Consider the following 12,895-nt stretch of genomic DNA (forward strand, 5'->3'; position numbering starts at 1 on the left):
AAAACCTGTCTCTGGCGCCCAATACCGAGACTCAGATATAGTTATCACTAAAACCGTTGATTCCTGATGTGTTTTGGCAATGGTTAAGCGTCGAAAACCGGTACATGCACGAGGGCGAGATGATGAAGGCAAGTTATCCCAGCATCGTTTCCAGATTGTCGTACTCGGAGCATTACATTTACCAGCTTCTCCCGCATAAATATCACCAGGAAACAAGAATAATAAACCATTTCAACAATAACTACAAATAAATATCGTTATTGTGACCCAGGAAACAGTTTTGGGGATGGAAATTGGGAAACATGAGAAACTGAGTACGACAATCTGGCAACGTTGTACAATAATCCCAGCCATCAGCTGTTCAGTGTTTGTTTACCTCGCGCGGGGAAGAGATCCTCGTGCTCCCGGCCTTGTAGCGGTGCCGTGGCGGGGCGTGTAGGCGTTGACATGTAAGCCCCGGTCGTCTACCCTCCGTGCCCTATGGGGGTCCGTGGACGGGCAGGTAGTTTGGGTTAACCCGTCCGCTGCGGTTGGCACGGGTTTGGATTTCACTGTTAGCCTAGTATCATATATATAGTTTCATGTCTTTCTCTGTCTCTGTGGTGGATAGTGGAGTGTTTCCCATGTGGTATTGGTGTGCTGGATATCCTCTCCCAAGGTGCAGGACTACATTTTCTTCATTGAATTGTAGCAGCCACTTTTTGTTCCACTCCTGTAGCTTGATGAGGTCTTCTGCTAGGAAATGCACATTCAAAGGGACAAATATACTTTTCCCATTTCATTTCAACAGAGTAAATTTTAATGTAAGTGGAATTTTTCCATGTTGAGAATATGCTAACAGCTCCTCATTTTCATTTTCCATTTCCATCTTGCAGCACTCACGGTCATCGGCACTGCCCATACACTCAGTCCACCCTGGCGGACCTCACCAATGACCTCCATGAAAACAGGGTCCCAGACAAGCCAGTTGGTCTGAAGGGTGAGTGTTTCCCTCAGTGTTGTGATTTACATCCTCTGTCCCCTTCAAATTGTCCCTCCTACCTCCTACCTCCTTATCCATCACTTACATTCTTAATTCCCAACAAACAGTATAAACCTAATATATGTGTTGTGCATAGAATTTAGGATAACTTACAGGTACAATACATTCGTATAATTTTGTTTTCATGGTACAAAATATTCATGTTTGGAAGCCATGATAAAACCTACATAGTGATCATGATGGTGGAGTCACTGTGTTATCTGCAGTGTCTTGTGGTCCATTACAGCCGTGGCGCTGACTGACCACATCAGGGTGTGCTGGCAGCCCCCCGCACAGCACAATGTGCTGCTGTGCGGCTACACCATTGCCTGGGACCAAGGCGTGGCGGACATCTACTCCAAGATCGTGGACAGCAAGCAGCACGGTTACATCATTGATAAGCTGGGTGTGTAAGATGATCATTTGTGACTAATTTTCCATTTTCTGGCCAAGTAGTATGCAGACCTGCAGTGTGATTCTCCACAAGACAGGGATTTTGAATTAGCCACTTCTACATTTGTGTTGAGCCAAGAGAAGGTAAAGATTTTGTTAGCCTGTCAAATGCGATTGGCACGGATTTGCCTTCACTGTTAGTCTGGTAACCTTTCTCTGCCTCTCTGGTGGACAGTGGAGTGTTTCCCATGTGGTATTGGTGTGCTGGATATCCCCTCCCAAGGTGCAGGACTTTACATTTTCTTCACTGAATTTTAGTAGAAACATTTTGATCCATTTTATAGCTTGGTGAGGTCTTCTGGTAGGAAATCCACAGTCAATGGGTTAAATGATATCATAGTTAACCATTTATTGAGTCTGGAGTTAACATTACATTCACCCCCCCCCAAAAAAATGATGATGGAGTCCATAACAAGTTTTCATTTAAGCAAAGTAAAGTGAAGGTAGAGATCTTGCTAAGTAGATCATAGTTAAACATTTATTGAGTCTGTTAACATTTCACACACACACACACACACACACACACACACACACACACACACAAACACACACAGAAAAGTATTTACACACCATCATAAAGTTAGCTCTCCATATTGTGAAGACCCTGGACCATGAGAGCAATTATTGAGGGAAAGGAGGTGGTATTCTGAGTTGCCATTTTCAGACTCATCATCGTTCAGGCTCATTCCTCTGTCTGCCCTGAACTCTCAGATATTTCCTGGGTGGTCATAATGTTAGTCAGGTTATTCATTGGTTATCTGTGGCCTGTTATCTGTCTTTCTACCTGTTGTCTGTTAGTCTATCTTATTTGTTATCTGTTCTGCCCAGTTTAACCCCTTGACTGCGGATTTCCTAGCAGCAGACCTCGCCAAGCTACAGGAATGGAACACAAAGTGTCCGTGGCTACAGTTCAGTGAAGAAAAGTGTAGTCCTGCACCTTGGGAGGGGATATCCAGCACACCAATACCACATGGGAAACACTCCACTATCCACCACAGACAGCGAGAGAAAGACCTGGGACTATGTTACCAGGCTACAAGTGAAGGCAAAATCCGTGCCAATCGCAGCGGACGGGTTAAGGGTCGTGAAAAAATTGTTGTATTGTTACGATTAGGTCCATAACAAGTTCTCCATCTCCTCAGAACCCAACATGGAGTTTGTGATAAGCCTGCGAGCCTTCAACAACGTGGGTGACGGGCAACCGGTGTACCAGCAAGTCCGCACCCAGCCAGAGGAGGAGGAGGTGGTGGCACCCACGCTGGACCCGGCGGTGGGGGTGAAGGCCGTGGTGCTGACGCCCTTCACCGTGGTGCTGCAGTGGGCAGACACCATGCTGAGCCAGAACCAGGTGATTTATTTATTTATTTATTTATTATTATTATTATTTTTTTTTTCAAGGGAGGCAACTCAAGGTAAACAAATTAAACAACAATTAAAAGGCCACTAGATGCCGTTCCAAACACAAGCATGAAGAATGGGAGGTCAAAAGAGGTCAGTTTTGGGTAGTGTTGCTGGGCTGCTTCAGGGAGGGCAGTCATCAGCTGGAAAATATATGTTTTATCTCATGTTCTTTGTGCACTGTGTCACAGACTTGCCACTTGCATCAACACAGCAGCGGAAAAGTTAGTCATTTGTCAAGGAACTTATTCACCACTTACACATTCTTGTTTCCCTGCACACACTCCCTTATTCGCCTCATATCCACCTCTCCACATCCTTATTCGTAACTTGCATCCTTCTCCCTCCTACAAACAGCCCCTCATTCACCTCATATCTTCCTCTCTATATCCTTATCCATTACTTACTCATACTCGTCCCAGCAAACTCCCTTATTCACCTCACGTCCACCTCACACATCCTTATCCATAACTCATGCATCCTCTTTTTCCTGCAAACAGTCCCTTATACACCTCATATCCTCCCTCATACATCCTTATCCTTCACTTACACATCCTCTTTTTCCTGCAAGCACTCCCTCACACCCTTCCTATCCTCCTGTCATTCATGTCTCATTTCACAAGCCAGTCCTTCATCCAGTGACCTTTCTTATGTTTTCCCTCCGTCCTTGTACCTGACTCCCTGTTAATACTGACCTTTGACTCCTGCAGTACAACAGCTGCACCACCTTCTCGTCCTCATCCTCCAGCCGCTACGTCAACGCCACGGATGTGACCTGCCTCATTGACAGCCTCAAGCCATCAACAGTGTGTGAGTTTGCTGTGAAGACCATCAGGGTGAGACCACAGTGCTGGAAGCCTTCGTTCTTCTTTCAGTAAATATTCACTCAGTCCTGCAACACTTCTCAAGGAAATCCTGCACAGCTGAATCCTTGCTGTGATGAGGCACAGAGAAATTATGACTCATAGGGTGAGCTATTATTAGTGTTTGAGATATTGATTTTTTCATTGACCTTTTGCAAATACTTAAAATGAACCTTACATAATGGTATTAGAAACAGCACAGCAGGGTTGGCAATGATTTAATCAAATTGATTTAATCAAATGATTAAATCATTGATTTTATTTGTATTTTTTCTGAGTAAAAGTATTCCATAGGTTAAATGATGTGCTCCAAAGATGATAAAGTAAAACAACCTATTCATGTGCAATGATTCATTTATTCTCTTCAAAGTATAAAAAAAGATTCCTACGTTATTATATCCTCCTGCGCTAATGTTGCCAACTTGACATGTTTTTACTAGGTAAAAATCAGCCTCCTCTAGTCTTTACTAACTTGGCTGGCAATGTATCATAATAGCAACCAAGGTTTGCAACCAAACTGTAACAGAATAGAAGTAGATATTCTTCTGTGTGGTAATAATATAATATTCTGTCATGAAAATGACAACTTCAGGCAACTCTATCTGTCCTAAACCTGCTCCTGTACCAACTACAAACAAGTACTGAACAAGTATGTATCTGGATCCTTGACTGTGCTCAGACTTACAGGCCTAAACTTAAACTTAAAGTAACCTATGGAAACTTATGAATCACTCACCAGGATATATATATATATATATATATATATATATATATATATATATATATATATATATATATATATATATATATATATATATATATAGATATATATATAGATATATATATATATATATAAAATGCATGATGGGGGAACTTTGAAGTTTTGGTGTGCCAAAATCACACTTTTTCCCACACACTTTTCCCCATCAGGTTTGGCGTGAGTCCCCCTATAGCCTGGTGGCCTCCAACACCCTGCTGGTGGCCTGACCGTCCTGGCCCTCCCTGGCCAGCCGTCCACCACCACCTTCACCCGGCAGCCGCTGCAGCGGAACAATGGGAGGATCACAGGTGAGCTGATGGGTTACCAGGATGGCATCTTCAAATTATATAAAAATAAAAAAGAGTCAGTGTGCCAAACCACAGTGATGTACTAGACTACATAGTTAAGGGAACACACCTTCACTGACGTGGAAAAGACCTGGATATATAGTAAATAAACAGTGACTTAGGTCATGGTGGTGGGCAGCGTGGGCCAGGCAGGAAGCAAGAACCATACATCCTGTCAGCCACTATAAATACAATTTGCCTGAGCCACTACGGGCTGGGGTCATCCAAGAGGCCCCTCCAAAGAGCCTACTGGAGCTATGGGCAGCACTTAACCCAGTAGCTGCAGGGATCATGTTTCTGAAAGGCCACTCTAAGCACTGCCTTGGGCCGACCATCAGGACCCACCAGGAAGAAGCCTACCGGCGCAATAGGCCGCGACGTAAAAAAGAGAGAGAGAGAGAGAGAAAATCATCACTCAGGCAAGCCATTTTATAATTTATATCAATGCATTTGTGATCAGTTTATGCATCATCTATTTAGGCCCGTCGCTGCTACACGGTAAAGCCACAAATTTTGCCTGTCACTGGTACACGGTTAAAAAAAGATTATTGAGAGAGTAATTTTGTTTGTTCCAGGCTACGTGATATTCCTCACCACGGACCAAACTGTCGGTGACTGGGTGATGGGGGAAGTGACGGGGGACTGGCTCACCCTCACCGTCCATGGACTGACGCCTTCAAGGAAGTATTTGCACAAGATGCACTCTCACAATGTCAAAGGTTTTGGTCCATTCTCCTCCGTGGAAAGCTTCACGACTTCCAGGTAAGGAAGTGTTAGTCTTAGGGAGCCGTCATTGCTGTGGTGCATCAGTCACTGTTCTCCCAGTTATGCACATGTTGTGTTCCACCACTCTGTCCCTCATCATGGAGCACTCCCTCCCCTGACGTGGTGCATCAGTCACTGTTCTCCCAGTTATGCACATGTTGTGTCCCACCACACTGTCCCTCATCATGGAGCACTCCCTCCCTGAGGCTGACTTGAGGCCCATTACCTGCATGCTCTGTGAATGCCACTTCTGGCTCTGTGGGCATGTGGGTAAACCCTGCTTACCAGGTTGTTTATGTAAGAGACAATCCTTAGTAAAGAGTGTGCCCAGAAAGTTGGGTTAGAGCAGGTTGATGGATCCTGCTGGGAGGTACATGGTATGGGGAAGGTGCCTGCATGGGGACCTGCACAGAGGAACCCCCAAGAATGGTGTCATAGTTTAGGTGAGGCAGGCTGGCAGAGGCCCCCATTGATTGACTGATTGATTAAGCCAATGTTAAATATATTATACATCTGCTCCTGTGTTCCAGCTGTTGACAAGAGCATCGGTGAGCCCCCAGGCTGGTGTGTGGAGCGAGAGGCCTGATTGTGCTGGTGATCGCTGGCGTGGCAGGAGCCATGACCAGCTGGGGGCCTTCTTGGCCACCACACTGTACTGCTGGGTCAAGGCGGAGCCCAGGCCAAGCATTGTGTAAGGTGGCAGGACAGTTTCTTGTTGGTGTGTTTCATCCCATGACTCATTTCAGCAATCCTTTACACTGACTGCAGGAACTTTTTATTCACTTTGTAATATGGAGAACAAGGCTGCAAGGCATAGTCCACAAAGACTTAAGTTTGCCAAGATTAGAGAAAGAAAAAAAAAGGTAAACTTGTTCATAGGAAATGTTCAAGATGGACTTTCATTTTGTGCTATACATAGTTGCAGGGTAACAAGTGACCTCTGTTTGTGATATCTGTGTCTCTTGGTGGAGCAGCTAACACGTGTTTCTAACTTGTGATTGCTTGCAGTGTGCTGGCTGGGAGCTATTTCTTTAAATGAATTCAAATATGCTTTGTTGAACTCAAACCTCATACCTTTAACATCCATCCTGTTTTGAAGATTGCATGTGCCCTTCCATCTCCCTCTGGACAGCCCTGCGAGGTACAGCAGCAGCACTCAGTAGTATTTAGCAGCTAGTAAGATGCATCACTTCCTTGCAGTGTTGGCGGCAGCTGCAGTGAGAGCAACAAGCCTGGCGTCCAGCCTCCAGACCTGTGGATCCATCACGGCCACTTGGAGCTGAAGAACTTTGACAAGGGTGAGCGCAGCAACTCCCCCAACCACGCCTCCATCATCCAGCACACAGGTGGGTGTCTTTGTCAATCAGTGAACAGTGTGCAGCTCATGGGAGTCCTGTCATTTGTGTGGTATTTTTTGTAATATTTGGTTGCTGGTGTTTTGTTGCCAGTCACTGCTGCGTTGTAGTGTGCCAGTGACGCCACACACAACCTTACACAACCCCCGGACACTCCAGTATGAGAGTCATCACACATTACAGAGTTTCCATCTATCTCTATCCAGACACTCCCTCCGTGCCTGCTCAAAGTCTCTCAAAGATCTTTCCCCCCTCTCCCTAACGTACTCTTGCACCCTATCCCTCCATTTCACTGGAGGTCGTCCTCTAGCATTCCCTCCCTCTATCTCACTCACATACACCCTTCTGGTCATCTTACTCTCCTTCATTCGCTCCATGTGGCCAAACCACTTTAAAGTCTGTCGCTTCACTTCTTCCACCACTCCACGCTTCTTCCCTTCACCCCCGTGACACATTCCAAAACTCTCGTACACACTTTCATTACTCATTCCTTCCATTCTACTCACACCACAAGCACTTCTCAAATAACTCATTTCCACTGCCTGCACTCTAGACCTCTGACTTTCATTCCAGGCCCTCGTTTCTCTTGCATATGTGAGGGTTGGTACTATTATTGTATTTCTCAAATCCCTCTTTACCTCCATGCTCACACTTCTGCCATTCATGATTTGTCTCAAAGACCCTACCACCCTTCTTCCTTGCAATGCCCTTTCTCTTCTCACTCTCTCTGCACCACCATGCTTACACATAACTGATCCAAGAGCCGCGGGTCACTCTTCTCAAATGCTCTGAAACCCAGTTCCAGGTTGACCCTGGGCTCATAGAGTCTATACTGTTCTGCACTGTGTCTCAGTGACATGGTGGTGTCCAAATGAAAATCCTGTAGAATATTTCTCAAATATCCAGGTTTACCAAGTCGCATTGCTTGATAAGTCAAGACAAATATTTTGTAGACTATGCGTGCCTTGATGGGCAGCCAATGCAAGTCTGTAAGTGCAGGTGTTATTCTCTCACGGGGGGGCAGACCCTTTATTAGCCTTGCCTTAATGGACAGCCAATGCAAGTCTGTAAGTGCAGGTGTTATTCTCTCACCAGACCCTTTGTTAGCCTTGCAGCTCTGTTCATAACAAGTTGTAGTTTCTTCAGCAGATATTTAGGAAGGCCATAATAAAGTGAGTTACAATAATCCAGCTTTCTATTTACATGATATATATATATATATATATATATATATATATATATATATATATATATATATATATATATATATATATATATATATATATATATATATATATATATATATATATATATATATATATATATATATATATATATATATATATACCTATATATATAAGCATCTTCATGGTCTTATCATCCAGGTATTTCTTGACAAATGCAATATTTCTCAGATGGTAGCCTGCCGTTCTCACCACTTGATTGATCTGTTCTTTGAATGATAGAGTGCAGTCAAGTATCACACCTAAATCTTTGACTGACTTTTTTACAGTCCTAGTGTCATCTTTTATCCGAAGAGTGGAAACATCTACCCTCCTGAGATCCTTGCTCTTCCCCACAATCAAACATTCAGTTTTATCCTCATTCAGCTTCAGTTGCTTAGAATTCATCCATTTCCCGACATCATCCATAATTCTGCTCAGCTTATCTTCAGTGTTTTCCACGTCACTCAGCGACAAATAGAACTGTGTATCATCAGCATACAGTTTAAAGTCAACTTCATGCCTTCTTAGCAAATGTGAAAGACCAATAGTATAAACACAATAAAATTGGACCCAGTACACTTCCCTGAGGGACTCCTCTTTGCAAAAGTTTATGAGTGGAGAACGATTTACCTATTTGCACACAGTAAGTTCTGTTCTCAAGGTAACTCCTCAGATAATCCAGCGCGCCACCCTCAATTCCAATATTCTTACAATCCTGAAGCAATAGACTGTGCTCCACCGTGTCAAACGCAGCACTCAAGTCTAACAAAATCAGAACACCACACTTCCCTTCATCCATAAGCACAAGCAAGTTGTTTACCACCAAACAGAGAGTAGTTTCAGTTGAGTAAAGCCTCTTGTAGGCAGATTCATTATCCGGTAAAGCCTGCACCACTAGCAAATGCTCCATTAGCTGATTTAAGATCACATTTTCAAGTATCTTGGATAGAAACGTCAAGTTGGATACTGGTCTAGAGGAACTAAACACTGTGGGTCCAGTTTACCTTTAACGATAGGTTTCACGATCGCCGCTTTCTCACTCTCAGGGAAAGTCTTGTTTTCGATACTAGTGTTAACCATCACAGTCATAATATTTAAGAAATCACTAAAGTTTCCACTCTTAATGATGTCACTTATCGGCAAGGAATCACCATCACAGTACGTCAGGTTCACCTGTGTATGATAGTTTTCACTACAGCCACATCCACTTGTTGAAAGCTTGTTAACTTTATTTCAGGGACTGGAGTTTCCACAGCGGATCCATGGTAACCGTGGTCGCCTCTAAAGTTCATGATAACTTTCTCAATTTTCTTGTCAAAAAAGTCTAAAAACTTATTTGCCAGCACTTCATCCGAGAAACCATCCGGAAGCTTGTTAACCTTTCTGTTTCCACTCAAACTGTCAAGCACCTTATATAATTTATTGATGTTCGGCCCTGCCTCCACAACCTTATTCCGATAGTATTCTTTTTCCGTTTTATCACAAGCCGATTTTCTTTGTTTCTCGCCTCCTGGTATGCTCTTCTTGCCTCATCTGTTTTTTGCATAAGCCACAGTCTTTCTTTTTTCTTCTCTCTTTTTGCCCACAGTATTTCCACATTAAACCAAGGTGCATGATCTCTCAACACTATCTCCTTTTCACTCAGAGGACAGAGGCTGTTATACTCATCTTTAGCTAAACCATTATATAGCTTAACCAGGCAGGTAGCACAATTTCCACGTAACACCGAGCCATGTTCACAGATTTCACGACAATTAATAGTAATTTCCTGTATTACAGAGTTAATCAGTATTTCTGGTTGAAAATTCTTTCGCAATCTGAACGTAATCTTTTTTCTCTGCACTGCTTCCCTCACGTATGAAATTTCAAAGGTTACCAATTTATGCACCGGGGACATACAACATATTTCATCAACACACACCCCTTGCACTAGATCACCGTCTATATCGCTGAAAACCAAGTCTAGCACATGACCCCCTAAAGAAGTCATCTCGTTCACTTTATTAATCAGGTTGAAACTGTCCATCATCTCAATGAAGGCCATGGCAGAAGAATTTTCAGGATCATCAATCCATAGATTAAAGTCACCACAGATGAACACATTTGCACTCACCATATCCACAGACTCCAAAAATGTGCGAAATTCATCAATAAAGACCTCTGCTCTTGTATCCGGAGGTCGATACACCACAATAAAGGTGCATTTCCTTCTATCAATTTCACAGATGACTTGCACTAATTCAAAGGTATCCCACCTTTCTGATGCTTTTCTCCGAATCTTCTTAAAAGAATTCGAAAGAAAGATCCCAACACCACCACCCCTTCTTGTCTCCCTCGGGACATGTATAAAGGTATGAGTACATGCGGAATGTACAATTGGAGTAGGCCTAGATCTGTACGTATGTCAAAACTGCCAGTCTGATTAGGCATTACAGTATTGCTTTAAATATAATTTGTTTAAGTTTTTGAAAGGCATCCATAAGTGAACACTTTTGAGTTTGAGACTATAAGGAAGTTGGTGTTTTTAACTGTTTCAGATATCAATATTCAACAGAAAGGACATATTTTATCAAATTAATTGAATATTTAGTTCCATATATTTTTCATGAAAGTAGATGTTCCTTTTGTTACAAAAATTCAGAAGAAAGGGAAGCTGTCTAATATTACTAGTCTAAAAGAAGGGGATACCTTTTGGAAAATTAATTAATTGTTTAGTTTTACATTCTGTTCATTAGGAGACACAAATATGACTGTGTTCCTATATTTCACATCAAGAGAGATTTATAGGGTATAGTTTTCAAAAGGAATACATATCATATTTTTATAAAGTGAAAAACTATTTTCCTTATGTTTCTGTGAGTTTTATTATTGTAAGCCAGAGTGGGGTAGAAGGCCTACCCAGTGGGCGTTTTACCCCACATGCGGGGTAAGAAGCCCCCTTATTATTTTTTTTAAATTGTCATTATAGAAAGGTGTAAATCATAATGAGTGGATATGATATATACCATAGATAGGCCTTAGCCTAAGCTTTCAACAGAGGTTTTTTTTTAATTCTATTGCAAAAAATGTGGCTACAACAGGCAATCTCTCTTAAGGGGGGCAACTTACCCCACCTTACCCTATTACGAATTTGGGAAGAGTATTAAAAGGCAAGCATTTTGCACATCAATCAGTCTTTTCCAATTTGCAGGAGTCGCGTCACATCACAATGGAACCAAAAAAGGACGAGAAGGGACAAGACAAGAAGAAAAGGTCTTCTGCCGCTGCTGCCTCTCCTGATGATGATGAGCAACAAGAAGACACTCAAGAACAACCTGCCAAGAAAGTGAAGGGACGATCCAAGAAGAGGTCATCGTCTGCTACTGGGAGACACCCCCTCCTCCAGCCCTCTTGCGTCACCAATCCACTTGGACACAGAGCCCCAACCTGGTCGTGATGATGCTGGGGTGTGTCTTTTGCTCAAAATCGGGAGCAAATTCTTGGAGGAGATTTGAAACTCGTAGTAGATCCGGAGTTATCGGTGTAGTTCGTCGTACATTGTAGTACTTCGTACTTACAAATCGGGACAGTTGGTGTGGTTCGTGATACTTCGTAGTACTTCTGCTCCAAAACTCGGCGTACTTCGGGAGAAAATCATGGTGAAATCATAGTACATCGTAGCATATTGTAGTACGTCGTAGAACTTCGGTAAATAATTCGGTGTACTTAGTTTAATATGAACTCGAGTTCGACCGAACGCCTAGATATGAAAAGATAAAAAAATTTTCGTAGTGATTCGGGAAAACGCTGTCTCCCGAGGTGCTACGATTTTTTTGTGATTCGGCGTCTGTGAGACCGGGGGGTAAGTGTGTTCTCTCAAAGTTTCCGATAGTTTGGTCGCTGCTCTCTGTATTCTTTCCAACTTTCTAATTTCTTTCTTCAATGTAGGTGACCACACTAACGCTGCATATTCCAGTCTTGGACGTATCACCGATGTTATTAGTTTCTTCACCGTCTCTTCGTCTAGATATGTAAATACTGCTTTTATGTTTCTAAGAAGATTGTATGTTTCCCCAGTTATCCAATTTATATGCTTCCCAAAGGATAACTTGTCTGTTATTGTCACTCCCAGATCCTTATTCTTCTGTTTTTTTCATGATTCTTTCATTACTCAGAGAGTAGTTCCCCAATATCCGTCTACTGCTCTTACCAAACTCCATCACACTACAGTTCTCTGTATTGAATGTCATTTCCCATTTGCGTGACCATTCGCTTATTCTATCGAAATCCTGACTCAAGGCTACACAGTCTTCTTCATTAGCCACCCTCCTCATTAGTTTAGCATCATCAGCAAACATATTCATATAGCTTGTCACCCCTTCTGTCATGTCAATTATATATATTGCAAACATAATCGGAGCCAGCACCGATCCTTGGGGGACTCCACTGGTCACTTCCGCCCAGCTTGATTTATTGTTCCTGATTACTGTTCTCATTTCTCTCCGTTAAAAAGTCTATAATCCAACCCTTATATTTTGCATCATCCTGTAGGTTTCTCCAAATAACTTGTTTATGTGCTTTTCTGGGGATGGTGTGTCTTGCATTGTTACTCCCAAATCTTTTTTCTTCATGTGCTAACTTTAAGTTTTCTTCTCCCGTCCTGTATGTCTTCCTTGGTCTTTTTATACTTTTCCCCATTTCCATAACATGGCATTTGTTTACATTAAA

At 42.6% G+C, this 12,895-nt stretch overlaps 1 protein-coding gene across 1 annotated transcript; it reads left to right on the plus strand.

Annotated features, from left to right (window-relative positions):
* The first annotated feature begins 926 nt into the window (after positions 1–926).
* On the plus strand, positions 927–11,449 carry LOC126997332 (neogenin-like). Its single transcript, XM_050858360.1, has 8 exons — positions 927–979; positions 1,269–1,427; positions 2,617–2,822; positions 3,583–3,682; positions 4,666–4,803; positions 5,418–5,604; positions 6,808–6,953; positions 11,379–11,449. Exons 3-5 carry the CDS (start codon positions 2,625–2,627, stop codon positions 4,674–4,676), a joined length of 309 nt encoding a protein of 102 aa, XP_050714317.1. The 5' UTR covers positions 927–979; positions 1,269–1,427; positions 2,617–2,624; the 3' UTR covers positions 4,677–4,803; positions 5,418–5,604; positions 6,808–6,953; positions 11,379–11,449.
* Positions 11,450–12,895: the final 1,446 nt, after the last annotated feature.

The sequence above is a fragment of the Eriocheir sinensis genome, chromosome 12, assembly GCF_024679095.1.
Source record: "Eriocheir sinensis breed Jianghai 21 chromosome 12, ASM2467909v1, whole genome shotgun sequence".
NCBI lineage: Eukaryota > Metazoa > Arthropoda > Malacostraca > Decapoda > Varunidae > Eriocheir > Eriocheir sinensis.

Coding starts and splice junctions, on each gene's coding strand:
- LOC126997332 (XM_050858360.1), top strand. CDS start 2,625: ATGGAGTTTGTGATAAGCCTGCGAGCCTTCAACAACGTGGGTGACGGG. Junction 2,823..3,582: donor CCATGCTGAGCCAGAACCAG/GTGATTTATTTA, acceptor TGACTCCTGCAG/TACAACAGCTGCACCACCTT.